We start from the raw sequence: 26,637 nt of genomic DNA, 5'->3' as shown, positions 1-26,637 counted from the left end.
GTGCATTTCATTGGTAAGCCTCTATGAAAGCGAAATGGCTGTCCACATATCTTGGAGTTTTTATGCAACATTTATTATAGCAATTGCTATTTAATATCAAGGTTGGGAGCCTGACATTTATGTGAAGCAATACTGCGTCGTTCTTCTTTGCTTGAAATGCCTTGCTGATGGTTCTCAGTAATGGAGGTAACATCCTGAAAACAGAACGTTAGGCCATATTACTTAATTGGTACTTAGCGTCACACACAACGTATACGAGATAAATATTTTTTACGCGTACTGGTCTCACAGACTGAACAAGTGTTACATTGGATGAGCTGCAGAAAGACATCTAAGGCCTTGTGATGGCGTGTGAGCGTCTACTCCGGTAAGTGGTTCGAGGTCTTGGCCCCATTGCATGTACGGAATGTACCACGTAACTCGATCCAAGTTTTAATATGTAAGGGAAGGTGGGGCAAGATGAGACAGAAATTTGCAATTGAATATGGAATTTTTATGTTTCGTGTTTTTCAAAAAAACTAGCCATAGGCACATTCTGATCTGTAAATCAGGGCGGACGTAGCCGGTTCTAAAATAAACACAGAACAAGAAATTCAAAAATGCAGATTGTCTCATCTTATCCCAACCCTCGGGGCAAGACGAGACATAGCGTGAGGCAAGATGAGACACGCCGTGGTAATGAACTATACAAATTAGTTTTTGCAATCCAAGCAGACCGCCCACATGATGTGCAATAAAACCACACAGAACCCGGTACTATTTTGCTCCACCGTCCTTTGCAAACAAGGCACCGCCAATCTGATGTGTCGCTGGTCGCTCGCTTTTGCGTGCGCTTCTGCCTTGGTTTAAATATCCTGGGAAACAGGAATATTTGCTGGAAAATCCTAGGCAATATGCAAAAAAGAAATCTCTGAGGAACAAACATAAAGCCACCTAATAGCTGACTTTTCAGTTTATAAATTATATTAAATTTAAATTACATTAAGTTGTCGCGTCTTGCCCCGTTCATATAATCGCATTCCCCGTTCATAATGCATTAATTTTTCTGTTAAACACCGGATAACCAAGAGTGGCCATACTTTGTCGTATTTGTCGTATCTAGATGAATGAATAAAGAAATAGGATGTGGACTTATATTGACAGAATAAGCCTGCGACATGTTGCTGCACAGATGACAAGAAAAAGGACTACAGAAAATCGCGCCTTTTTTGCGGGTCTTTACATTCCAGGCAGAAGTAACCGATTTTTTTCTCTACAACGCAAACACCAATCCGGACAATTCTCACGTGCAACGGACATGCAGAGCCACCTATGAGTAAAGTTTCAAGCGCATGGAGCAACGCGTCTCTGAGACAGGCGGCGTCGAGCAAAAAATGTCTCATCTTGCCCCACCTTACCCTATATAGTACCAATCTTATGGGTGACAGCCAAGTTTAAAGTTTCACAGCGCCTTGAGAAACTCCAGATTCAGTTGTTTCCAATCAAATACCTCTTTCGTGGCTCTTTTTGTAGGTTTCAAAGAAAGTCCAATATCCTGCAGCAATATCTTCCAGCAGTAATAAAAAAGGTCGTTTTCGCTCATATTTTTACCCGTGCATTTCGATAACTATTAGAAAAATCACATTGGTGTAACTCTTCCATGAAGTGTTCTTACGAGATCGAACTCATAGTGGAATATAATTTCCTTCACCCGTCCAATGGGAGTTTGGTGCATAGTCAAGAGTAGTCGGCTCATTGATTGTTGTAAACACTATAAATTAGTCTATAAGAAGGACGCGCTGCTATGATAGCAGTCCTAAACACTCAACGGGGACAGCAGTTAGTAAAGGTTGGCTGCGGTAGAATCAGCAACTGGCGCCATTACCTCTTCAGTATATATATATTTTTTTTTTGGGGGGGGGGGGGAGAGTGGGTGACGCGAACTCACCAGGGTTGGGAGCTAGGCAAGGAGGAGCGGCGTACGGGTAATTGCAAAGGCCCAAGCGTCGGTCGAACACTGTACCCAAGGCACAGCGCTGGCGGTAGGCACGGCAGTAGGCGCAGTTGAAGAAGCCGCAGCAGTCACTCGGGTCAGCAAACAGGCCAGACTGCTGCCAGCATGGACTTGGCGATGGACAAACACCCGCCTCCACTTGACGAAACACCAGGACGTGCCGAGGCAGTCCTACATGCATGCATAATAAGTGTTCGGAGTTATGAAACTGGTGAAATGACTCGATCGTACATACACTTTTGAACATACGTCGCTCCAAAAGACACTCACAGTCCACGATAAAAGCCCCTGCACGCGTCTTTATTTTCGCATTCTGGATATTGAAAATGGCACTCACGCTTACTGACAGCAGGCTGGACGTCCATGGTACGTTCCTAGTAGAAAAAAAGAAAAAAAGTTATCTTTGGCTACAGTTCAGACATCGCATCTAAGTGGCACGTATGACACAAAATGTGAAAATTTTGAGAAGTTTCAGCAAACCCTCGTCGTAACGAAATAGTTTTTTTTTTTAATTTTATTGTCGCTTTATTCTGCTGTCCCGACCGAAATGCATGCGTTTCGAACCCGATTGTTGGCTGCCAGCCGACTCCGTCTGGTGCGAAGGGCGAGCCGGCGGAAATCCGTATACGCCAGACCCAGCTTACGTCTTTTCCTTTCTCTCTTTTTTCCCCATATAAGGGTTGTTCATCAAGATGTTGGCACACAAGATGTTGTGAAGGCAAGGCACCAGGTTGTTCACTGCCACGATGTTCACCAAGGTTTGATTGCGTGCTTGAATATTTTCTTGAAGGCTCCCTCGGTGTTCCTGCGTGCTTCCGAAGCGACTGTCACTGCTTTAGTGGTATATGTTTCACTTATATCGAATTGCCGCTATCAATTTTTTCCGGTCTTCTTGCCTTCGCTTCTTTGCTTCGCTATAACACGAGGGTTTACTCTACTTTGGAAAATGACGGGATGACCCGAGTGCATCTAGCGCGAGACAGTTTCGAATAACACGCGTTTCGGATACTTTAGCGCCGTGGGGTCGATGGTATACCAACACGACAGACCAGAAAATTTTGATAACGAATTGCCGTAGTAAGTATAGGTACCGCTAAAATGTATTCACATGCGTGGGAAACTTAACCGTACGCGGGATGTGGAACTATGTTCAAGATTTCGGACATGTGAGCTACTGTGGCGTGGAAACCCTGTATGTACTGCTTGCGACGCGCTTGTCTGAAATCAGCACCCTGTGGTTTATTTCATCTCAAATCTCCAGGTGTTGCTAGATCATTTATTTTGAGTAATAAGCACGTGCAGTATATGGTCTTTCTTTAAATACAATATTGGTACAACACTTTCAAGTAGAACAAAGTAATATGGGCTGCAGAACTACTGACAGGCGATTCCAGACAACCGTGTCGCAAGCAGTACATGGTGTAATTTTTTTAAGTCACACAAAATGTTTTAAATGTCGTTTTTGCAGGACGGTTATACGTCCAGTCGGAAATTCCACGGAACAGAGTGCGTAACTACCGGACGACTAGTTAGCTAAGCATCACTATTTAGCTCATCAAGTGGAGGGCACGTGTTAGATTTAGAGAACTGGAGGCGATCACTAAGGCAGTGTCAACAACATACTCTGAACGACGGAGTTTGACCGTCACTCTGTGAGTTATTTCCAGTTATTTTGTACGGATCTCCTTTAACCTGATCGGTAACTCAGTGGCATACCGCAACGCCATGTTCACGCGCGTCCCTTTACCATCCAGCGGGACTGCGTGCGCGAACTCCGTCATCATCTTCACTGGTATCTTTGTGCACCGGTTGTTTTGCAACCAAAGAGGGAGGTAGCCAGCTCAAAACGACTGAACAGGATGGGAGAAACGAGAGAAAGACACGTTTCTTCGCGTCCCCATCATGTTCAGTCTTACCCAAAAAGCTCTGCATCTTCTTGCGCTCAAAACAAATTACAAAAGGCTCAACTCGCAAACGTATTCTGTCACAAGAACTCTCACGTGGACAAAGTTAGATCGCACTCGGACATGAGAGTTTCACTGCCATCACACTCCTACGGCTAACCAAAATGATATCACTCTGTCTCTTCGTTTGTTGGGGACGATGGGCGTATATACGCCCGTTTTCCAACACTTTGGATCTGTGCGCAAAAAAGTAAAGCAATCGGAAGAGAGAATGATATCGTTCTGGACGACGCATATAGATGTTACTATGCCACCCTAAACTTAATGAAAGTGAGTTACCTGAGCCAACACAGAACTGCCCAGCGCAACGAGAAGCAGCAATGCGGATGCCATGCTTTGCGCAGTCCAGCAAGCGACGAGTGAGTCCAGTTGGGCCCGACGGCGGCGTTTTTCTCGCACAGCATGCTGCTTCCCACGTTGTGTAACCTCACTATTGCACTTACATGGGCGCGAATAATAATGTCCCTGAATCAGACCCACCTTTGTCCCAAAATTCAGGCCACTTTCGTTATCGCGGAAACGGCGGAAGCGCATGACGTCACGGCGGATTCCCATTGGAGTGGTTCAGGTACGCCGATTTTTGCTGTTTCTCTCGTCACCGTATAGTTAATAGCAAGTGGCTCATAACGAGCGTAGGGAGGATGCCGATACCAATGTGCTGATAAGAACGCCATCGTAGACCAGCTCGATTTGTACACACCGGATACCCTTACTGCCCAGCATTAAATGCGTACAAGGGCGACCGAAGCATGAGCAATAGATGTTACTTCCATTCAAAAGAACGTTGTGTAACGAGGTTCGCGTTGCCATTGAATACATGCGGACCCTTGGGAAGGGCCTTCTCACCAGGAACAAAATTGGCTTCAATATGAACGAAACAATTTTTGCCAGACAGATAAAAAATTACGAAGAAACTGAATACATCATCGTAATAAAAAATAAATGAGAATACTATACATCAATAATGATAACAACGCACGTCACAGTGTTTCAATCATCTTTGGAATGCTGATCTTGCTAAGTTGAACGATTGTGAATAAGTTGCTCGGCTCCCACGGATCGACGGCCATCAACATCACCATGAACGCTATGGTGCGTCAGCGGCTGGGTGGCGTTCTGGACGCTGTGCCGGTTGGCCCATGTGTCTCCTTGGCCAGGCTATGCACATAGGATCGAAGAAACCGCCGGAGGACACAGATGGTTCAAGTGGAACCTGCGAAACCTCGCGATCAGGACAACATTGGTCATACTGCGTCCAATGACACCGTCATTCAATCATTACAAGTCACCGCGCCAGTTGTGAACAGGTCTTCGGAATGCAAACACCATAGCGGTAAGACTGCATTGAAGGATCGCCACAATGATCACAAAATGATGGTCATCATGCTCACAACGGCTTGCGTCATCAACTGCGGCGTTCTTGGAATTGGACTGACTTACTTACGTGTTCAGCTCAACAAGAAGATACAGACTCTGAATGAGAGTGGCCTGGAAGTGCCCAAATCCTTTTTCGAGAGTCTTAAAGTACTCTTCTATACTGACGTTCATCGCGCAGCGCGCAACGTTATGTTGAAGCAGACTACAATGATACCGCGAAGGAGAAGACGACTGAGAACGCGCTGGACCTCCCGCATCGGGCTGTCTCGGCTATCCGGTAAAGCCAAAAAGAACGAGATACCCGTAGAGATTTCGGAAGGATATCAATGGGTTTGAGGCCTGTGGATTTCTCAGACGGCTGGGAAGCACTACACGAGTGACGTGCAAGTATTTGCAAGACGGCTACTCTACCCTACGGAAAGTCGAATTGTTTTGCCTTATGCTTCCTTCATAGCAATGGCTCTTGCCTAGACTTCTAGCGGGACACGGCCCTCGCCATCTGTGTGCATTGCAGCGTCTTTATGCTATGTCTAAGCGCACGTCTATGTGACCGCTAAGAGGATAGAAGAGCCTGATCAAAATACAGGATTGTATTATTTTACCTCGTGTCTTTTGTTGCTAATGAAAAGCACGGCGGCGGTCTTGCACAAGCTCGAGTTTGGCTCAAGACGAACTCGAGACATTTGTGCTGCTGGTACAGTAATCAAAACAAGAGTAGAGGCACATTTCCTTATACGGTATTTGAGTATACCATGTCTGTACTGATGACATGTATGCAGCGGCGTAGCCAGAAAAATATTTCGGGACGGGTTCTACGGGGACTTTACGTGGGAGAGAAGGATTCCCCATCTTTCCCTCTCCCAAATGCACTACCAAGCGTACCTTTTTTTTTGGAGGGGGGGGGGGGGGGTTGTACACCCAAAACACGCGCACTGGACCGGCAACCGAGAGGTGCATGGTTCAATTTCAGCCGGTGTCTGACTTTTTCAACGGCTGCCATATTTCAATGTTTCACAAATAGACTAAGCCCCGCTGTTGCAGAACCAAATGAGATGTCTTTCCTCATGTTGGATGTTATGCAGCATCAGACTTGTGCCCGTTACTCGAAAAAAGTAATTGATTACCGTTACCGTTACTTCTACGCAAAAAGTAATTGATTACCGTTACCAATTACTCGACTCCAAATGTAATTGAGTAACGAGTAAAAAAGTAACGCGTTACTCCGGTCGTTACTTTGCATTCACACAAATTATACCTGTCTTTGTGTGCCCCAGAAAAAAAGAAAAAAAAGAAAGGAAAGAAAGAAAGGTTCAATAGCGGAACAGCTGAAATAACATGAAAAACAAAAACGCTTAGGACAGGTAGATCTGTACGTCTACTGTATTTATCGTCCGGGAAGACGTTGACCCGATTGTGGAAGAACATTGCCTGGAACTTCCCCATGACTCACTAAACCTCTAAACCTTCAGGTACCAGCATACTGGTGTAGGAAAAGATTAGGGAGAGAGACCCTGAAATTCCAGAACGTTAGTACAGTGACCTGTGCTTGCTATAGTAGAACGATCCAACAAAGGCTGACGGCACGAGGGGCTTGACTTGGGGCAGAACATCTGAAAAATAAGTTAATCTCTGCCGGAAAAGTAATCAATTACTGAGTAATCGATTACTCCAAAAAGTAATTGATTACTCGAAAAATTACTTTCACAGTAAAGTAACTGATTACTCGAAAAATTACTAAAAAAAGTAATTGATTACAAGTAACGCAATTACTAGTAACGCGTTACGCACAAGTCTGTGCAGCATTAGACAGCTTTCTATACTGATTTGGAAGTGTTCCACTTATTAGTCTGCTAGGGTTTAGTTGGTATTCAAGAACACAAAGGCTGAAATCGAATTTCTCACAAATGAAGATAGTATCGTATCCTCTATATCAGAGGTGGTATTTGCAGACGAGGGATCACAATCGCTAGCAATATGTATTGCAAACTTATGCCCAATCTTCGTATTTGCGTTGCGCAGTGCTTGCCCGAGCCCGAGTTTTCAAACTTTGATATCACTAACCACCCTCCGGATACAGAGTTTAGTTTCATTTATGTTTGTGGTCTCATCTATTCATCCGAGGTTCATTAAACAAAAGAAGCTTCTATATGAAGCAAACGGTCGTTGAGATGTGGTTGTCTGAGTACCCGTTTACTTGCCTGCACTGAATTGCATTTGAACTGAATTGAAAATCTACAGCGCAAGAAAATTTGCTTTTTACATGCAGTACGTGACAAAACAGAGTATGTGGTGCACCATCATCTGCTCACATCATATGGTATAAGGTTACGTGCGCAGGTAAGTACTCGCAGAGCGTTGAGATTTGATCAGGATACAATCTTTGGTCCACGCATGGAAATGATCATTTGACGACGTATCGCAGCACAGACGAACATTGAGGATCAAGCGCCGATGTCGAGTTGTAAAGCATTGTACAGACGTGTGCCTCCAGACGATTTCGTTCGAGTACCCACTAAGGAAGAGGCTGCAAGGTGCTTCGAATGACTGTAGACGTTCTGAGCATTTATCAGAGAACCATGCGTGCTCTATGAGCAAAAAAAAAAAAAAAAAAAAAAAAAAAAAAAAAGAAAGAAAGAAACGCTGTTTGATGGAACGCCATTTCGTCGAAAAATGGACGTTTCATCGAATCGCTGACCGCCGTTTCATTGAATGGCATTTTATTTCGTCCGAAACATTCCATTCGTTACAGATGCATACAAGCACCTCTTAAAAACTGGCTCGAAGCAAGTTTCCCTTGTATCCGCCGATATTATGGCAGTTATGTAAAGGTAATGCAAATACTACGAGCCCGATAGGGAGATTGTGCAAACAGAGTGGGCCTGATTCATCTGAGTTTTTTTTGTTTTGTTTTTTTTTAGAGGTGCGGACAATTGCTCGCCGTCGAAGCGTTGAAGCCGAACAATAATAGATCACTCAACTAGCAACAACCCCACCATCATAGGCACACATTTTTCTGCGACCACGGAAAATGGCAAATTTTCGCATACTTGTAAGACTTTGCGGTCTCAAAACTGTTTATTCCTGTTCCATTCGATTCTCAATCTCTCTTCCTCCTCCTCTTCCCCGCCCTGCCGGCGCCGCTCACTTACAATTCTCCCCCAGTTGAGCTTCATCTCTCCTGAGATGGTAAGGGATGACATTACTTGCTGCCGCACATTCAGAATGTCCAGACGGCGCTACATATACAATGTTTTTGAGGACGTCGTTTTTGTGAGCTGTTTTCTGGACGATGTAGGGGCCGTGGATACTGCGAGCCGTACCAGGGATACCTTTGCGTACCATGACCAGGTCTCCTACTCGTACCACAGGGATCTTGTTCGAGTGGCGCTTATCGTAGGACCTCTTCATTGACTGTCTGTAGCTTAGTTCTTCAGTAGGAGTAGTGCGTCTCTCATGCAGCTGTACACCGTCCTGGATATGAAGTTGCTTGTCTGCAGGCAGTACTGTTTGCTCACCGGAAGCTGCGAAGTGGGGTGAGCATCCAAGTGCTGCTGTTTCCGATCTATTGTGGTGGTGAACGGCTGCTTCAAGACAACATTTCCAGCCTCCTGGGAAGTCAGGGTACAACGTGATGTACTGTTTGATATCCCGGATTGCGCGTTCGGCAAGACCGTTTCCCGCAGGGTGGTATGGCGATGCATATCTAAGTGCGATGCCACGTTCGCTCGCGAACTCTTGTAGGAGCTTGCTCTTGAAAGCCAATGCGTTATCGGATATTATAGTCTTGGTGTCCTGAAACATCTGTCGGCTCAAAAGGGTTACTATGGTGTGTGAATTTTCTTTTCCCACTCGCGCGGCAACCATTCGTGTGCATTGGTCGATGGCCAGTAGGAAGGACTGAGTTTTCTTCGTACTCTCTGACTTCTTCTTGATCTCGGCAAAATCGAGGTGGACGACTTCGAAGGGCACCGAAGAGTGATCTGGTAATGTAAGTACATCGGGTTGAGGATGAAATTTCGCTTTTGCGAGTTGGCACGTATGACAGGATCGAACGTATTCTTTTACAGATGCCTTCATTCCAGGCCAAGTAAAGCGTTGCTTAATTTTTGCATATGTACGGGGGAATCCGTCGTGACCACCAGAATGGGGACTGTCGTGATAGAGTGATAGTATTGTGGCGTGCAGCGACGGTGGAACGAAGTACTTGCCGTCTTTGAAGCTTAAGTCTTGCCACGCGTTGGATACTGTGAGGTTGTTCACATGATGATTGTGCGGTAACCTTGAGAGGGCGTCCGCATCCTGGAGAAGTCGTCCTGGACGATGTATGACTTCACAGTCGTAATGCTGGAGTTCTAATATCCAGCGAGCTATCCGATTTTTCGGTTGTGCTGTCTGAAGCAGATGCGTGAGGGCATCGTTATCTGTGACAAGCTGAAACCTCCTCCCATCCAGGTAAGGTTGAAAGTACCTCAAGGCAACGAGGACTGCAAGCGTTTCTTTTTCAGTCGCAGAATAGTTGAGTTCAGCTTTAGTAAAGGTGTAGGAGTAGTATCCTATGACATGCAATTGCTGGTGAGTAGATGCCGTACAGTTGCGCTGATAGAGTACAGCTCCGGTTCCATAGTAGGACGCGTCAGTATGTAGTTCGAAGGGAAGTTCAAAGTTTGGCAGCGTAAGGACTGGATCGGAGGAAATGGCAGAAACCAAATGGTTGTACGCAGCTTCGCATTCTGCTGACCATACAAAGGGCACATCTTTCTGTGTTAGAATAGTCAGACACTTTGTTTTCCTAGCGTAGTCTCTGATGAACGCGCGAAAATGTCCAGCCAGACCAAGAAAAACACGAAGCGAGTGCAAATTGTGTGGCTTGGGAAGCTGAGTTATCCGTGCTATGGACTCTGCTTTTGTCGTCTTTGTGTTGCCATCAAATACGCGTCCTAAGAAGGTGACATGGTGCTTGAAAAACTCACTTTTCTTAAAGTTGACTTTAAGCGAAGCTCTGCAAAGTGCCTGCAACACTTGATGCAGATGGTTGTGGTGATCAGAAGCCGATTTGGAGTAGACCAAAACGTCGTCGATATACACTTGACAGAAGTTTCCTAGAAAAGGCTGCAAAACTTCGTTCATCATTTTCTGGAACCAGGCGGGAGAATTTTTCCACCCGAATGGCAATCTGTTGTACTCATATAGGCCGTTGAAGGTTGCAAATGCTGTATACTGCTTAGTGTCTTCAGTCAGTGGAATTTGCCAGAAACCCTTTGCCAGATCGATTCGAGAGAAAACGGAAGACCCACCAGTTTCATTGATGATGTCGTCTATTCGTGGCATTGGGTACGGGAAGAGTTCCGTTTGATTGTTAATTTTCCTGTAGTCCGTGCATAAGCGCAAGGAACCGTCTTCCTTTGGCACTATGGTCACTGGGGATGCAAAATGGGAAGTGGAGTGTCTGATAACTCCAGCTTGTAGCATATTGTCCAGCTCCTGCGCAAGCCACTTTTTCTTCTCTCTAGACATGGGATACGGTTTTTGTTTGATTGCTGTTGTGTCAGTGAGCTTAAATGGAACAGCAAAATTCTTCATAGCTGGAGGGTAACCCTGTGAACAGAACAGATCGGGGTAGGCTTGTTTGATGTCCTCTGCATCCTGAAGGCATAGTACTGGTTTAATGTCTTCCCGTGGGTCGATGTCTACCTTGTCATCCCAGTAGAGGTTCATCTTGAGAGTTTTCATGTCAGGTCGTGAGAGGAGAAACTCATACTGGACATCAGGCATTACCAAAGCATGGATTGAGACAGTTCTTTCCTGGAACGTTAGTGTAATATCGGCCCATGTGTTATGTAAGGTTGTACGACCATCATATGCTTGTACAGAGACAGGTCTTCCAACTCTGAGTTGAGTAGGATCGACTTTGTGTAAGTTAATGACAGAAATGGACGCTCCTGTGTCGAGGAATGCCTTAATGGGCTGGCCATTCACGATGACTTTGATGAACAGAAGATTAGTGTGAAGAAGGAAAACAGTCTCCTTTGGTGTCGTCGGGTAGGACTGGGCACCCTCGTTTATTAGTTTAAAATTTCTCCGCGTGTAATTTGGAGATTGTCGCTTGTCGCAGTATTGAGTTGCCGGGGACCAGCGTAGTCCTTTACTTGTGGCTTGTCCACTGGTTCCGTCCTTCGGAGGGGTGTCGCAGTTTTGTGGGAACGAAATGCAGTATCCAGGGGTGGTGAGGGGTAGTGTCGGGTGCTCAAATCCTTAAGGCAGTCAAGGAGACTCTCGACGGTTGTTGGCGCTCTCACTAAAACTTGCGTCTGCATGTCTTTTGGTAGTCCATGCACAACCAAATGAATCACTGCTGTGTCCGGAAGGTTAGGTTCGGCTATGTGAAGCAGTCTGCGTTTCTCGTAGAAATAGTCAAGGGTAGAGCCGGATCTAAACTTGTGAAAAATTGCTTTGTCCCAGTTATCAATGGGATTTTCTCGAAACGACTTCAAGAAGCTTTCCTTCCACTGCAACCAGGTGTCGCAACTATGCTTGGGAAGGCGCAACTCGTACCACTTCTTTGACATGCCAGAGAGAAACAGTCGCATGTTTTTTATCATGTCATTGTCAGTGGACCAGTGATTGCATTCACACGCATACTCGTAAAATGTTATCCATGCTTCCGGGCTCGTTGTTTGATTGTCAAAAACGTCTGGCTTTATCATCTTGAAGTGAGGGCGAACAGGAGCAGACTGTGAGAGCAGGACCGAATTGAACATTTCCTGACATCGTATGAGTTGCTGACTCTGTGCCTCCACTAACCGAATGAGCGCATCGGTTGCGGAAGGCTGCGTAGCACCCATCAGAGTTGAAGCCTGTGTAGCGACCCTGAGAGCACTTCCGATATGTTCCTCGTAGTCAATGACCCTCATGTTGATCTTCACGGATCCTTCGGTAAGGATCTCCTGCGCCGTTTTCTTGGTTTTTGAAAGCACAAGTTGGCGAAAAGCATCACTGCTCACCGTTCTGGGAAGTTGCACGGCTTCCTCATCCGCCGGCGTACAGCTTGTAAAAAGCAGGTGTCCGGTCGAGTCCGCTTCGGCGTGGAGCTCAACCCACATATTCAGTGTCGGCTGCGCCAATTGTAAGACTTTGCGGTCTCAAAACTGTTTATTCCTGTTCCATTCGATTCTCAATCTCTCTTCCTCCTCCTCTTCCCCGCCCTGCCGGCGCCGCTCACTTACAATACTTAAATTTACCGCAATAATATTTTCATTGCAATAATATGCCTGAAACGTATAATGACATATCTATAGCTTTGTATACTACACACCAATACATGTATGTAATATAAGGATATACGCGTATCATAATATTCATGAAATATATATATATTATTGTAATTATTGTAACCGGCAATTCCCTTCATAATAAATTTCATTGTCGGTCTGTTTTTTTGCTGGCGTATGCTGGCGAATCCAATCATTTTCAGCAATGTTTTTAACGTACTCGTATCGTTCACATGAAGGTTCGTTTTCCCATCCCACAAGTAACGACTTCAATGAACGATACCTAGATATCAGCTGTTTTCTCCGTTTATGGGTGTGGAGACGCTTTTTCTTTTTTTGAAGCAGTATACTGGACGTAAAATTTTCGGAGACCATCCGTGGGGCAGTCACCCTCCAAATGAAACACAGATTTCGCAACTTAGTCATTCATTTTTAATATTCATATGTAATTACCGTATACCGAGGGAGTCCTATCTGCACCTAGACAATATGAACCGTGCAGTAGACCTTTGTATTTTCTTCATATTTTCAGGCAGCGCGCTATTTTATGGATCCCAGACTGCTGATACATATGTATACTCCAAGGAAGATCTAATGATTTATATGCTGTTAATTTATTTTGTTTCTCCAAAGCGATTTTTTTTTCACATCCAAAGTCGTCGAGTAGCTTTAGAACACGTATAATGTAAAACACCGAGACTAGGGAACACGAAGGGACAGACACAACACGAAGAGACTTCGTGTTGTGTCTGTCCCTTCGTGTTCCCTAGTCTCGGGGTTTTACATTATGCATCATCTTCACCAGCTCGCTTGCTTCCTAGCCGTTTTTTCATTAGAACACGTGTTTAATATGGCTATTCAATTTCAGTTTGAGTTTATTGATATACCAAAAGAGAGGGGGTTGAAGGGGGGGGGGGCTGTAGGGAATTTTTTTTTATCGTTTCTGATAGTGATACTTAAGTATTTATAATGATCAACATTGTTCAATAGCTTACACCGTAGCCTGCAGTTTATTTTCAAAATACCTGTATATTTTTTTTCTATAGCTTTGTCAGATCTAATTATCATCAACAATACTAGGCACCGCTAGGTTATGTTATCAAGATCGCTCCTCATTTGTCGTTCGGTCAGAAACCGATTTGCCTGACGAGGATATAGACATTCATATGGAAACAGCCACACAATAATTTACTCAATCGACTATCCCGCACTAGATCGTAGCAGTGGTCAGGAACACTGTTATATGACACTGTTTAATTAAATCGGCAATAGACTGTCAAATATCAAAGTTATCGTGCGGAAACACGAACATTTTCTGCTTACTAAGGACCGTGAAACGTATCTGCATGCCTTGTAAAGCTCCCGTCAACCTCAATAACAACACTGGAAAAAAATTCGGTCTCGCTTCCGAGAGCGATAACAGTCACCCTGGGGGCACTGGGGGAATGTTAAATAAACAAAATCCTTGCGTTAAACAGAATAATTCTGTTCAAGTAAGATTTCCTCATGGCCCCATGGGATGCTGTAATCACGCTCGGGAACGGGACAATATTGTACAAGCCACATGGTGACGTGTGTGTTGAGCGAAGCGGCATTCGATGAAACAGCGTCGATGAAACGGCGTTCGATGAAATGGGCGGAAACCCCCTCTGTACACTAATGTTACGGAAAACGTATTCTGCTTTCCTATGGAATGAAGACAATTTGCTGTGCAAAAATGTTGGTCGTCTCATCATCTGCTTTCTCCTTCCGATGACACTGTGAAGGTTTTTGCTGGGCTTCCTCAATGGAGGAAGGAAATCTGCGGCCCTGTCTGTCAGAGTCTTGCATGTGGGAAATGGGGACACTCTGGGGGTCGCTGGAAACCCGCCATTGCCTGTCGGCCACGTGGTCCTCTTTGTATCGCTGCGTCGTTTGCCTAGCTGTTCCAAGCTGTTTCGATTTCCAGTCCGAATTCTGGTCAACGGAATTGCAGTGCTGCTGTCGCCGGAATAACACTTCAGTGGTAATTTTTTTTTGCAATAACTGTTCACAATCTCTCGGCTTGCACTGTGGCTATGCGCATTTTGTGAAGGACAGCATAACACACACTGACACTATAAGGGTAAATGAAGCTCTTTGGCTGCACCAGTAGCGGTCCACGGGGGGGGGGGGGGGGGGGGGGGCGATCGCCCTCCAAAACGTCAGTTTATACATGGGATTACCCTCTCTCCCCTCCCCCACTACGCGCTTCAACAAACAAACCGCCCCACCCAAAACCCAGGGTCTGGATCCGACCCTGGGCTGCACGTAATGTATGAGATTATCAACTCAAACGTCGACATACCAGCGCTGAGCATATACCAGAGGGTGCCGGTATGGCGACGTTGTTATAAACTCACACGGATACTTTTTTCGTTGTATTAGTTTTCCTTCGAACCCTACTCTACTGTGCTTGGGTTATCGCAATTGGAATAGCAGGGTGGACGCCAATGAAGTGTAGTGTATGTTGGTAGTGTAGTGTAGTGCCTGAATCACGTTCGGAACGAGGACATCGACAGGACGTCTCCATTACGTGACCGACTGAGACATGGTGCTATATACCACAAGTTCTTCCCTGTATTTATTGTTTCTCGTTAAATGAAGTAACAACAACTTTATAATAGTGATAATGAATGGGGAGGTTAATCGCAGGAGGCGATACTCTACCCCACTGTTTAAAACTGTGAAGTATAGTTCTACACACGTGCAACATTTTCATTGAACACCTGGAGGAGAGGCTACCATGAGAAATACGAAATGTCAGTCCAGTTATTGTGAAGCCTTTCATGTTATAGGATTACAAAACTATCTCAAACAGGATATATTCAACATAACGACAGCCGAGAAGTACAAGTACAGAGTAGTCAGTGTGCCTCAGAGAATGCACAAGGGACAGCTGACCCCTCAGTGACATGAGCAGCATTTTACTTATTACATTTTTCACATACACTTGCTAACACTACATAAAATCACTGCATCTCCCGGTTACCTTAAGAGAGCACTCGGTTCGGCAAAAGAAAAGGAAAATGTCACACCTAGCCTGGACTAGAGCACTGCACGGGCCGACTTTTCCGGGCCCGACCCGGCCCGGGCGCATCGAAAAATGGCCCGACCCGGGCCCGGACCTTCATATTTTTATGCGGCCCGGCCCGACCCGGCCCGGTGACCCAGTGACTAGAGCCCGGCCCGGCCCGGCGTCTAAGCAAATACAGCCTGGCCCGGCCCGGCCCGGTGACCCGGCGAGTAGATCCCGGCCTAGTATTTCCAGCCGCGACGTACGCGTTTCTGGCGATTATCAAACAAATTTATAAGTAAATTTATAAGGAGAGAAGACAAACATACAAGTGATGGCGGTTTAACACCGTAACCGCACGAGACCAAATTAAATCCAGAACGCACGGGGCGTTATCGTTACACTGTCAAGATTTTGCGGAGATAGAGCTTGCTGTCGACAAACTGCTTCTCCCAGTCCCTATCCCTCTCACCAAGCTTTGCCAAAGTGATTGTGAAATATGTGAGGAGTGAGGAGCAATGTAAAGTGGCTTGGAGAATGTTCTAGAGGGTCGAATCATATGCATAATGCAGTACCCTTTGCTTGTCTTTGCAAAATATGCACAGGAATGACGCAAGCGCATGATGATATGAACTAATGCATCTCCAATGTGTAGAATTAGCTGCGTGGCCCGGCCGGGCCTGACTCTCGGGAACATATTTGTCGGCCCGGGCCCGGCCAGGCCCGCGGTGGTGGCGTATTTTAACGGCCCGGGCCCGGCCCGGCCCGCGGTGCTGGCGTATTTTGTCGGCCCGGCCCGGAGCACACAGCCAATAACAAGCCCAGCCCGGCCCGCGGGCCGGGTCGGGGGCCCGGGCCCGTGCAGTGCTCTAGCCTGGACATCATAAACCTAAACACTATCACATGCTTATGTTGACTATGACTCACTGTGCAATATATTTCTTAAATTTGCAATCAGCTATTTGAAACAAAATTTGACGAATATTACTTGGATTTACTATATCTTAATAAACCGTCCTCAATCTCAGTCCCCTTGTGACAACAGCTAATATATAACGAAAACCCGAGACTGGGAAAAAGACGAAAAACAGACGACCACAACACAGTCTCCTTCTCTCTCAAAGAGACTTTGTGTTGTGTCGTCTGTTTTTCGTCTTTTTCCCAGTCTCGGGTTTTCGTCATGGATCTTAGCCACCAGCTCGCTTGCTTTTTAACCATTTTATCGCTAATGTATACAGTAATCATGCTGTAAGTAAGGTATAGTAACCATCATTATACAGGTCACTGTAATCATGCTTACGTCACCGCGAAAACGAAAATAAACGTGGTGTTCGATCGTTTTGCTCGTTTATCTCAAAATCTATGACGCTCTCTTGGATAAAATTTCGCATTTGGTATAAACAGGGGCGGATCCAGGATTTTTCTGAGGGGGGTCCAGCCTTGTCCAGCATGGTAGATACACGATCTAGGTCAAATAAACACTATGCGAATACAGAAATTGAGGAGGGGGACAGAACATCCTGAACCCCACTCTAGATCCACCCCTGGGTATATACGTACAAATAACTCACAGTCGAATACAACTCGAATCTCAAATGCTCAATCTCAGCTGACAGCTTCAGTCTCCACGCAGCTCTGGCCACCCATCCCATTGTTGGTGCTTAATCCTCTCTCAGCAAAGCATTCGTGGAGCACCAAGAGGCTTTGTCTTCAGGGAACCATCGTGACTACATTAGAGGTCCAGTGAAGAACCCTTCCATAAAACTTTCGCTTTCGGCTCCGGCCGGATGTACGAGAAACGACAAGCGCTCTTGCAAAAAGACACGCCACCCGTGTGTGCAGCTCCCCATTTTCCCTCTCTTCCCTGAACTAGTGCAGAAAGTTGGGCTAGTTGGTGGGATAGCATACCGCAATATTTGGGGACGCGAAAGACGTTTGTGTTGTGTGTACCTTATGTCCTCGTTTTTCGCGTCCCCAAATACTGCAGCATCCTCTCTCCCCTATTGCCCATGGGGCGATCTCATTGATCCCTCTCCCAAATAAGGGGGTAACACTTCAAGGTTGAGGCGCATTAGAGTCACTAAATAAGCTAGCGTAGCTTATTTAAGATAATGTAAGCTAGGTAAATGTAAGCTAGGTTAATAAGCTAGCGTAGCTTATTTAGTGACTCTAAGGCGCATGTGGCTTCCTCGAGGACCCATGCCGGTCTACTGATACCCCCTTACAGCGGCGGAGCCAGAAAAATATTTCGGGAGAGGTTCTATGGGGACTTTACATGGGACAAGAGGATTTCCCCCTTGTTTCCATCTCCCAAATGCACTACCGAAGGTACCATTTCGGGGTGGGGGAGTTGAACACCCAGACCCCCCCCCCTTCTGGACACGCCAGTGCCCCCTTATAAGGGTGTATTCGTACTGGCAAGGCAAGTGAGTGGATTGGCTTGGATATGAAAGAAAAATATGGAGAGGTTGGCCCCGACCCAGTCAGGACTGGCTACTCCAAAACGCGTTTGTGGGTGGAATGATAGAGCCAGGAAAAAGAGAAGAAGAAAAAAAAGATGCAAGATCGTCGATTGGGAATGGGAAATTTTGTTCACTTTCAATTAAAATTGTGAATGCGATATCCAATGCTTTAATAGTGATATACTGTACAGTGTATCACTTAAAGCTGCCTTACTGCTGGAAATAGTCCAATTCAAAATAGCCCAGAAATCTCATTCGGTTAAAGTGGATATCGCATTCACAATTCTCATTGAAAGTAATCAGAATTTCCCATTCCCGATCGACGATCTTGGACAAATACCATATTGAGGAAATGCTCTCAATTCATACATTGTTGTAATGTTGCACACGTACATTACTGAAACGTTGCAAAATTTACGTTGAGAGGACATCACAGATGCATACGTTGATGTGATGTTTACAGTGGATGTTGCGGTAATGTTGCAAATAAACGTTGCAGATAACGTTGAAGTTGCGGACATTAGCAACATCTGAGCAATGTTACAAGCTGACATTCTGACAACGTTGCTGCAACTTTTTATGCTACCTGGGTCTCTTATGATCATGTCTGACCCGTAGCACGCTCAAGAGGCCTTTGACCAGGACGCCATATGGAAACCCCTTCTCAACTTCTTCACAGAGCGTGTAAGAGAGTGAGAAGTTGACAGGTAACCTTGACGTCATGGAGAACCGGTGGGAGTACCGACTGGGTGGCTCGTCATACTGTGCTCCTTACGTCAGGGCAACAGATTGCGCAACGACTCCAAGACTGTACCCCCCCCCCCCCCCCCCCCCCCACACACACACACTAGAATCTGCATCCCCTGTAGAATTCTTTAAAGAGCACGTAAGTGAACGAAGAGAGTGATGTGACTTTGCGACGTTCGCAGCTCCGATGGGAGGGCCAATCAGGTGACTCGTGACGTAGTCCGGTGCGATCGAAGCAGTAGCCGAGTGAATTTGCGTTGGCCAATGAGAGCTCACAGTTGCTCCCCTCGCAGGCGTGATGCCACGCACGTCTGCTGACGTAAAGCGAATAGATCGGGCCAGGCCGATGGCCGTTTTCTCCGGGCATTTTTATAAATGATTGCGCAGTGACAATACACCGTACCACGAAAATACTGTACATGGCGGCTACTGATAGACTGCTTGGTGAATGGAACAGGGTTTCGATCCATTTTAAATGGTACTTCCTCGCTCCTTTAAGGAATGCAAGTGCTTTCACTTGGTCATATAATTCTTATGACAGTGAGTAATATTTATAAAAAAAAACAAATAATGAATAACAAATCAGTTGCTTATTTTATTTCTTCCAGCTTTCACAGGAAACAAACACACACACACACACGGCTGGGTTCGGAATGTTGAGAAAATAACTCAATTGCTTTGTGAGAAACGTGAAGAGGCTGAGTCAACAATCTCATCCATATCAACAACAGCTTATTTGTGGTTTATAAAAGTGTGGAATTGCTGGACCCTCTTTGAGGGACACGATGCAACGTCCCTCCAGGGTCTGTGATTTCTGTACTCATATACTAACTCGATCATATAATGAGCAACATTATCAGCTGGAGGGGCCGGATGGCAGCTATTTAGCAGATATATAATATACAATCGTGCCTCGTTAATATGGACCCCGTTAATATGGACAACTCGAATTATGGACGATTTTTGTGGAGACCAAACTTTTTCAATGCGTTTTAGTCTCGTTATTATGGAAACTCGCTTTTCGGACAACGGACGGTCTAGCATGGTACAAACCATATGTAGTCCATGTACTTTTGTCTCGTTATTATGTACGGTATGGGTGTGGAGGGCAAGCCTCTCCCCATATTCTACAGGATAATTTTTGAGTGTAGGACATTCCGTTGCGTATAGGGAGCTATGCCCTCTCCTTCGCAACCGTCCACAAGAACTATAAAAGGAAAGGGGGTTATTTGCGGACATAAAGAGCCTGGAAAATCCTGTATGACGTCATGACTGTTCTGAACACGACCACAGGTCAAGCCCACAGGTCACACGTACAGTTGTCAGGCCCTGATGTCTACGACTTCAGCAACGCCAAGCCAACCGTCACGCCTGCTATGGCTCAAGCAGCACTACAGATGGCTCTTAAATTATTTGAGGACAATGAGCGGCAGGCTTTACGTGTTGCTGACGTTTTGCTAATGTGCAACGAAGTATACCTCAAGCAGGCCCTAATTCGGGAATTTTTCCAATAAACCTTCAACATTGTTTTCATTATTTCCTTGGTATTCCATAATATGGACGATTTTGGTCGGGGACGAAAGCGTCCGTATTAACGAGAGACGACTGTATATATAGAGCATACAATATGTATATGTAATGAGATGGGGTGAAAATATCAACGGTTATTTCCTTAAATTTTCAATGAAATGTACATTGCTTATGCACTATATATACATTGCTTACATAACATACGGAATTGGGTAGACGGGTGATGGTCCCCATGTGTTGAAGAACTGTTCAGGACATGTGAAAAAAAAAAAGGAAAGAAAAGTCATGACCATACATAGAAATATGCTTATTCCTGCTTGTTTGTGGGTGAGGAACGTGAAGACATTCAATCACTGGCATCATCATAAAATCAATCCTGTGCGGTTCTCAACAATGTGATCCTGCAGAACATTATCAAAACTGCTGTCGTACACCTGCCCTCGTTTTTTACAAAGCAAATACATAAAGCAAACTCTGTTTCTGGTGAAGCCCGATATACAAAAAGAAAAGTGACAGAGATATAAAAAAGACAGACAACGCCTTGTTTTTCGTATTTCATAACTGTATAGAACGAATCAGTTCCATAATTGTCTACCTTTCAAAAGGATGCTCATAAATCAATACCAGTGGCAAACACGCACAGGCTACTATGTCCCACACCATTCGTGCATACATGAGATCCATGTGAGACATACGTTTATGGCAGAAGCCACAAAACAGACCTGGCCCAATAGACTTTTCTGAAGTGCTCAAGAGAACATTAAAACAATGATTCCATAAATACATTTACGAGTACTTAATTTCACAAGAGAGGGCCAAGAGACCTCATGAAAGGGCAGTATTCATTCACAAACACAATTTTTCTGTGATACTTTCCACGGTGCCCATAAATCAATATGGCGCTTGCACCGGCGTCACAGGTTCCCTCTTTTTGCTGGTTGCTTCGAAGACTGGGTCAGTGTCTACAGAGTAGCGTCACTACCAATGCAGCCTGCAAAATGGTCACTTTCTGCCTACTAGAAATGGCTCCAGAACTGCTACGAGGTTTTGGCTGGCTGGTGCTGGCCAAAAAAGACAATGTGCTGTAGCAGCGCCAGCGTGCATGCTGCTGGCATCAACAGCAACACCCTGAGATTCTGTCTGTGCTGTGGGTTATCACGGAAGCACACAATGCTATGCTTCCAGTGATGAAAAAATGACATTCTTGCAGCGATATCTCAGACAACAAAGATTGTTATAAGGAACACATAGCATGTGTTATCATGTTAGTTGATGTTATTTACAATATAGTATTCAGAACTTCAAACAAATTACAGTATGATGATGCCCTGCCTTTGTCAACATTCAGAATGCTTTAAAAATCAGCTTTTGTAACCACGAAATGTCTTGCATGCCAGGGAGAAATCTTGGATACTCAATATGTAACTGCAATATGTTCAGGGCAGACTTTGACGTTCACAAAATTTTCTACATATAGCCAGAAGCAACTGAGATGAAAACTAACCAATCCATTGCCTGCTATGCTTGACAGCGCAAAATGGCCTCTACAAGCCTACACTACTAATATATTAGAAGCATGTGCGTAAAAAGTAGCAGAGGAGTGACCAAGAGTTATATTCCGTGGAGGTAATCCTTTCGGGCTGCTTGTTGGCCATGTCATAGCAATTGAGTTCATTACCCTACACAACATTGCATCATATGCTTGATGAACCTTCCATGAGAAGAATTGAAGGATGGCGTGGTTACTTTTTTGAAGCTGAACCAAGCGAATGCTCTCTGGTAAATTCCTAGGAAAATAGCTGCATCGCCATGGTCAAAATATGGACCTACGCCTACGGGCATTTGACCGAATACGTTACCCTTGCTTTGGTGGCTAAACCACAACTGTTAAGAGTTAAAGGGCACGGTTATTATTGTGCTTATCATGATGTACAAACATTATATGGATACTGCGTAACAAGAGGAGCCCTACGGGGTTACCTCCTTTTGGGAAAATCCCTGGCTGAAAATTTCGTTACCACCTTTCAGTGGCTAGGCAGTCTGATGGAAATTGATGTTCTGAGGCTGGAACGCAGAAGAAAAGACAAACATATGGTTTAATAATGCATTTTTCACCTCTATCCTTCACATCTTGGCCACAAGTCCATATTAGAAGACTTGAGCAGCGATATTAAGGAGGGCCTCAAGAAGCGCAAATGCTCAGTATTACAGGGATGCCCTCCGCTCGTCACCCTCAAATGGTTGTCGCATTAGCCGAGTCTTAGCACTTGTGTCATTATCATACCATTGGGAATGGCGAGCAGTATGGGGACATATTTTGCAAGGACTAGGATTGCTCAAGACCCTGCTTAATCGATCAAGCAATTTGAGCAGAAGGGTAGCTTATCACTCCGCAATACAATTTACAAACTCCCACCTTGATCACTTCCGTCCTACCCGTCTTCCACGTTCATCCATCCAGTTCCTCAGGCTCAAGGATATGTTGCCCTGTTTGAGTTCACTCCAGCTAGCTTGCCTTCCCCTATTATGTACAACCCTGAAAAATCAGTAATGTGTGAAGCAGTGAAATCTGCTGCTTTGATGTCAAGGTGAGATAAGCACTCAACATGGCGCTGCCGCTCTCCAAATCTGCATTTTTCACCTGCTGCGTGTGTTTCGCCTCAGTAAGTGCTATTAATTCTCCCTCTTCCCTCGAGGACTAGCTCGAAATGGGAGATGAAGATGGCGCTTCCTTGAAGTATGTTGCATATTGGTCTTTATGCGTTTTCCAGAGATCGTGGGTTTGGGTTGTCCTCATAAGTAGCCTTCTCCCTGTTGCCCCATTAGCACCAAATACTACTACAACACTTTTCTTCTTGTTGTAACGACAGTGCTGTATTTATGTCCAGTTGGGCATTATAGGTATCCTGTGCTTGAGAGCTACTACCACGATTAATGGACAGTATGGATTGACTAGCAAGTACATACAATGGGAGCACATTCAGACTGGTTGGTTGGCCCCTAAATCAACATCCATGGGTATCCACTCTCCTGGTGTGACAATTGTTGTGCCAGTATCTGGTGAGTGAGTTAAGGCCGTCCTTCCAGACACATTACTCTGTGCCTGATATATAACAGTTTGTATTTGTAGTTTAGCCCAGCGCTTCAATTGAGGATCAGTAATGGATCGTAGCTCGTGAGTAATGTGTCGTCCAAAAATAACGTCATCCTCATTGTCTTCCTGCATGGTTCGTCGAGATTCTTGCAGTAGGAGGACATCTTTGAAAGCTGTCAGGCATGCTCGGAAGTCAGAGAGCGTCGAAACATCTCTCAAAGCATTTGGCGCCTCGCATTGGCGTTTTTCTTGTGGACTATCGTCATCTTCATCTGTCGATGCCAGTCCATTCTGATGTTTCATCTTGCCAGATCTAGGCTTTTGTGGCAAATCACAAAATGTGCACTGGTCGACTTTCTCACAAGGGACAGTTGGTGGCACATGCCGTGGTGCAGCAATCGGCTGTGCATTCTGACAGTTCTTTGTTATGCTGCCTGCAGAAGTTATGTGCTGACTATGGACAGATGTCACAAAAGGCACGCTACATGATGTCGACGAGCTGGTGATAGGTGTAATTGTAACTGAAGGAACTTGACTATCGCTGTCGATAGAAATAACTTTCACTACACCTGACTGCACAGTGGTCGAATCGCTTTGGGGAGATGATGGAGTATCAGGCTTGTCAATACGTAGTTCCGTAGAGCTGTCATTGGATGCCTGGTCCACAGCACGGTCAGAGTCTTCATCGTCATCAATGATCTCGTGGACCTGGATTTCGCCTGAGGGGAGGGCCAATGGGCTGTAGCACTGTTGCAAGGTGGTACTTCCCTGCCAATGACATAGATTAGTCAGAACATAGACAACACTCACAGTGGACAGTGCTGGGGAAGAATCAACACTGAACTGTTAGCCCTTATGAAAACTGTTCTCCCTTTTCTTTAGAGGAACAATGACAACTGTGTCTATGATGTGGAGCTCCTACGTACGAGGTAGGCAATGCACAAAATCTGCACATAATTTATGTAAATGTTCTACAATCCCAACATAAAAATTATGTGCAGAATTTATGCGTTACGTAGCTGCTTTGTGTGTGTGTGTGCATTTTTTGCGTCTTATTATATTCTTTATTTCTTTATGTACAGCTTGCAAGATACTTGTCTGGAATCAACAGCTTGCCGTTTATCCTGTCTGAAATATGCAGGTGTCGCAAGAATGTTTCTTCCGACTAATAGACACGTACGGCATGCTACCCAGTACGTGTTTATTAGTCTAAACAAACAATCTTGCGACGCTTAGAAGATTTCAGGACGGATAAACCGAATGCTGTTGATTCCAGGGAAGTATGTCGCAAGCTGTACTTCACACTATTGCATGCCACTTATTTGTTAAAACCGGTGGACCTGATATTTAATGCAGACGCATTTCAGTATACAGACGTACTGCACAGAGGTCATGGCAGATCTGCAACTGAAGTCATGCTGAAGAAGTGTACTGCGAAAGACCTTTCCGATTCTAGCACATAGCACAAGGTGATGTCCTGAAAACTTCACTTTCCATGTGACACTGGAGCCTGATAACTAGTAACAATCGTTGCACTGAGTGAATATTGTGCGCTCATTTATGGCTACTGTCAGTGCTCTTTTTGATCAAAAACGAAGCTGCGAGTTACGCTGTTATGCCATGTAACTCGCTGCCAGTTTCGTAACCACAAGGGGGGATTGAGCCCCCCCTTACCTGCCACGGGCCAATCCACACCAATTGTGCAAATCCAACTAGAAAAACGAGGGGGTCCAGTGTGACGCTCGCTAAAGTTCTTGCAGTTTCTGGCGTCTATAGCTAAGCAGCATTCTTGAACAGTTTTGAAATTATAAGCTGTTAAAACTCTTCCAATCTTGTGATGCTGTCTCACCGGTCATGACAGTCCATATGTAATCACGTTTTTAACGTTCAAATACGGGGGGGGGGGGGATTTGTATCGGGACCCCGCCCCTATACCTTGGAGGTCTGGCCACTGCACGCTCTCACTGTTGATACTCTTAACACTGCTCGGCGAAGTGCATTAACGTTTGCAGCGTGCGTTAACGCCGCTTTGAAAGCACGACGTGGAAGTACACTGGCCTCTTAGCAGCGCCATTAGCTTTATGCTTTATTGCAAGCGCACTCACCGTTGTTGCACCGGCACTTTGAGTACTAGTGGCTTTCCCAGGAAAGCCTTTGCGCACAACGACGTGATTACGCAGGAATGAGTCCAACTTATCATAACACCACCATTTCGACACGTACAACTCGCCGCTGCCTGCCCGTTGAGATTCGATCACTCGACTTCGCTCGTATGAGTACTGAGTGCGCATACTGTTGATTTTCTTCTTTATGTCCCACACGCTCATATTTGAGTGTAGATGGGCTAAGTTTCTCCGCATGGTTTCTAAGGCTACAAGACGCTTGCTGCGATCGTGGTAGTCACGGTGCCCGCCATCCCACAAGCATGGCATTGTCTTATATTCATCCACGAATACGTCGGTCATCTGTCGCGTCCAAGTTACTCCCATGCTAGACACCTCCATGGTCTCCATTTCGCGGGCGAAGCCAGGGCTGCCAACCTGGCAGGTCAGAATTTCCCTCCTAGACCTCTAAAATTTGACTCACTTGTTCAAAGTCACAATAAATTAAGAAGACTTTCATTTCCAGTTTTATTTTAGTACTATGGGTTCTTAGAACCGTGTACGCTTCGAAAACTTGTTTGTTTGCGAAGTTGCGAAAGCCGAGTTTTGACAATCGAAGAAATTTTTTTTTGTTTCGCACTTGTACACAGAGCCGTTCTGCCGTTCTGCCTTGTACTACCAGAACAGATGCATGGGCGTTCCCAGGTTTTTTTCCGAGGGGTGGAGCAGGGGGTAGGGTGGGAAGGGTAGAACGGGAAACCCCCTCACCTCTTCGAGCTCGAGCCCCCACGCGAACAACGCGCTGTCAGAGGTTCTAGCCGTTCTAGCTAGGAGAGGTTCCTCTCTGTGTTTACTAGCTCCTCTTCTGTTTTTTTCTCCTTTTCACTAATCTCTTCATTTCTCCCCCAATAGAATAGCAAGTCGACCTTGCATTTAACATACACTTACACTGACATCTTTGCACGTAGCTCCTATACGTGACAATCCAAGGCTTTCCACAGCTGCCATGAAGGGTAGTGTGCGTCGCGTTTTGCGCCTGCATTGGCTGCAACAGCAGAGATTATGT

At 45.4% G+C, this 26,637-nt stretch overlaps 2 protein-coding genes across 5 annotated transcripts; both read right to left on the bottom strand.

The window, feature by feature from the left end:
* Window positions 1-105: 105 nt before the first annotated feature.
* On the bottom strand, window positions 106-4,598 carry LOC135398029 (uncharacterized). The gene is made up of 4 exons (XM_064629478.1): window positions 4,237-4,598; window positions 2,331-2,367; window positions 1,928-2,164; window positions 106-194 (listed from the first exon to the last, which is right to left on the bottom strand). Exons 1-4 carry the CDS (start codon window positions 4,510-4,512, stop codon window positions 175-177), a joined length of 570 nt encoding a protein of 189 aa, XP_064485548.1. The 5' UTR covers window positions 4,513-4,598; the 3' UTR covers window positions 106-174.
* A 14,818-nt stretch (window positions 4,599-19,416) lies between these two features.
* On the bottom strand, window positions 19,417-26,594 carry LOC135377901 (uncharacterized). Of its 4 annotated transcripts, none has more exons than XR_010418214.1 (3): window positions 25,575-26,050; window positions 23,017-24,237; window positions 19,417-22,911 (listed from the first exon to the last, which is right to left on the bottom strand). XR_010418214.1 is itself a non-coding variant. In XM_064610644.1 (3 exons), the coding sequence occupies exons 1-2, from the start codon at window positions 25,980-25,982 to the stop codon at window positions 23,356-23,358; spliced, it is 1,290 nt and encodes a 429-aa protein (XP_064466714.1). In that variant the 5' UTR covers window positions 25,983-26,051; the 3' UTR covers window positions 19,417-22,911; window positions 23,343-23,355. The 4 variants fall into 4 exon arrangements, 3 of the variants coding, with proteins under 3 accessions (XP_064466714.1, XP_064466715.1, XP_064466713.1); XM_064610644.1 differs by having other exon boundaries at window positions 23,343-24,237; window positions 25,575-26,051; XM_064610645.1 differs by lacking the exon at window positions 25,575-26,050 and adding an exon at window positions 26,520-26,594 and having other exon boundaries at window positions 19,417-24,237.
* Between the last annotated feature and the right edge of the window lie 43 nt (window positions 26,595-26,637).

This window comes from Ornithodoros turicata, chromosome 1 (genome assembly GCF_037126465.1).
Source record: "Ornithodoros turicata isolate Travis chromosome 1, ASM3712646v1, whole genome shotgun sequence".
NCBI lineage: Eukaryota > Metazoa > Arthropoda > Arachnida > Ixodida > Argasidae > Ornithodoros > Ornithodoros turicata.
This window is presented reverse-complemented; position numbering and strand designations above follow the sequence as displayed.

Coding starts and splice junctions, on each gene's coding strand:
- LOC135398029 (XM_064629478.1), bottom strand. CDS start 4,512: ATGGGAATCCGCCGTGACGTCATGCGCTTCCGCCGTTTCCGCGATAAC. Junction 2,368..4,236: donor GCAGTTCTGTGTTGGCTCAG/GTAACTCACTTT, acceptor TTTTTCTACTAG/GAACGTACCATGGACGTCCA. Junction 2,165..2,330: donor CCAGCCTGCTGTCAGTAAGC/GTGAGTGCCATT, acceptor GCATGCATGTAG/GACTGCCTCGGCACGTCCTG.
- LOC135377901 (XM_064610644.1), bottom strand. CDS start 25,982: ATGGAGACCATGGAGGTGTCTAGCATGGGAGTAACTTGGACGCGACAG. Junction 24,238..25,574: donor AAAGTGCCGGTGCAACAACG/GTGAGTGCGCTT, acceptor TGTCATTGGCAG/GGAAGTACCACCTTGCAACA.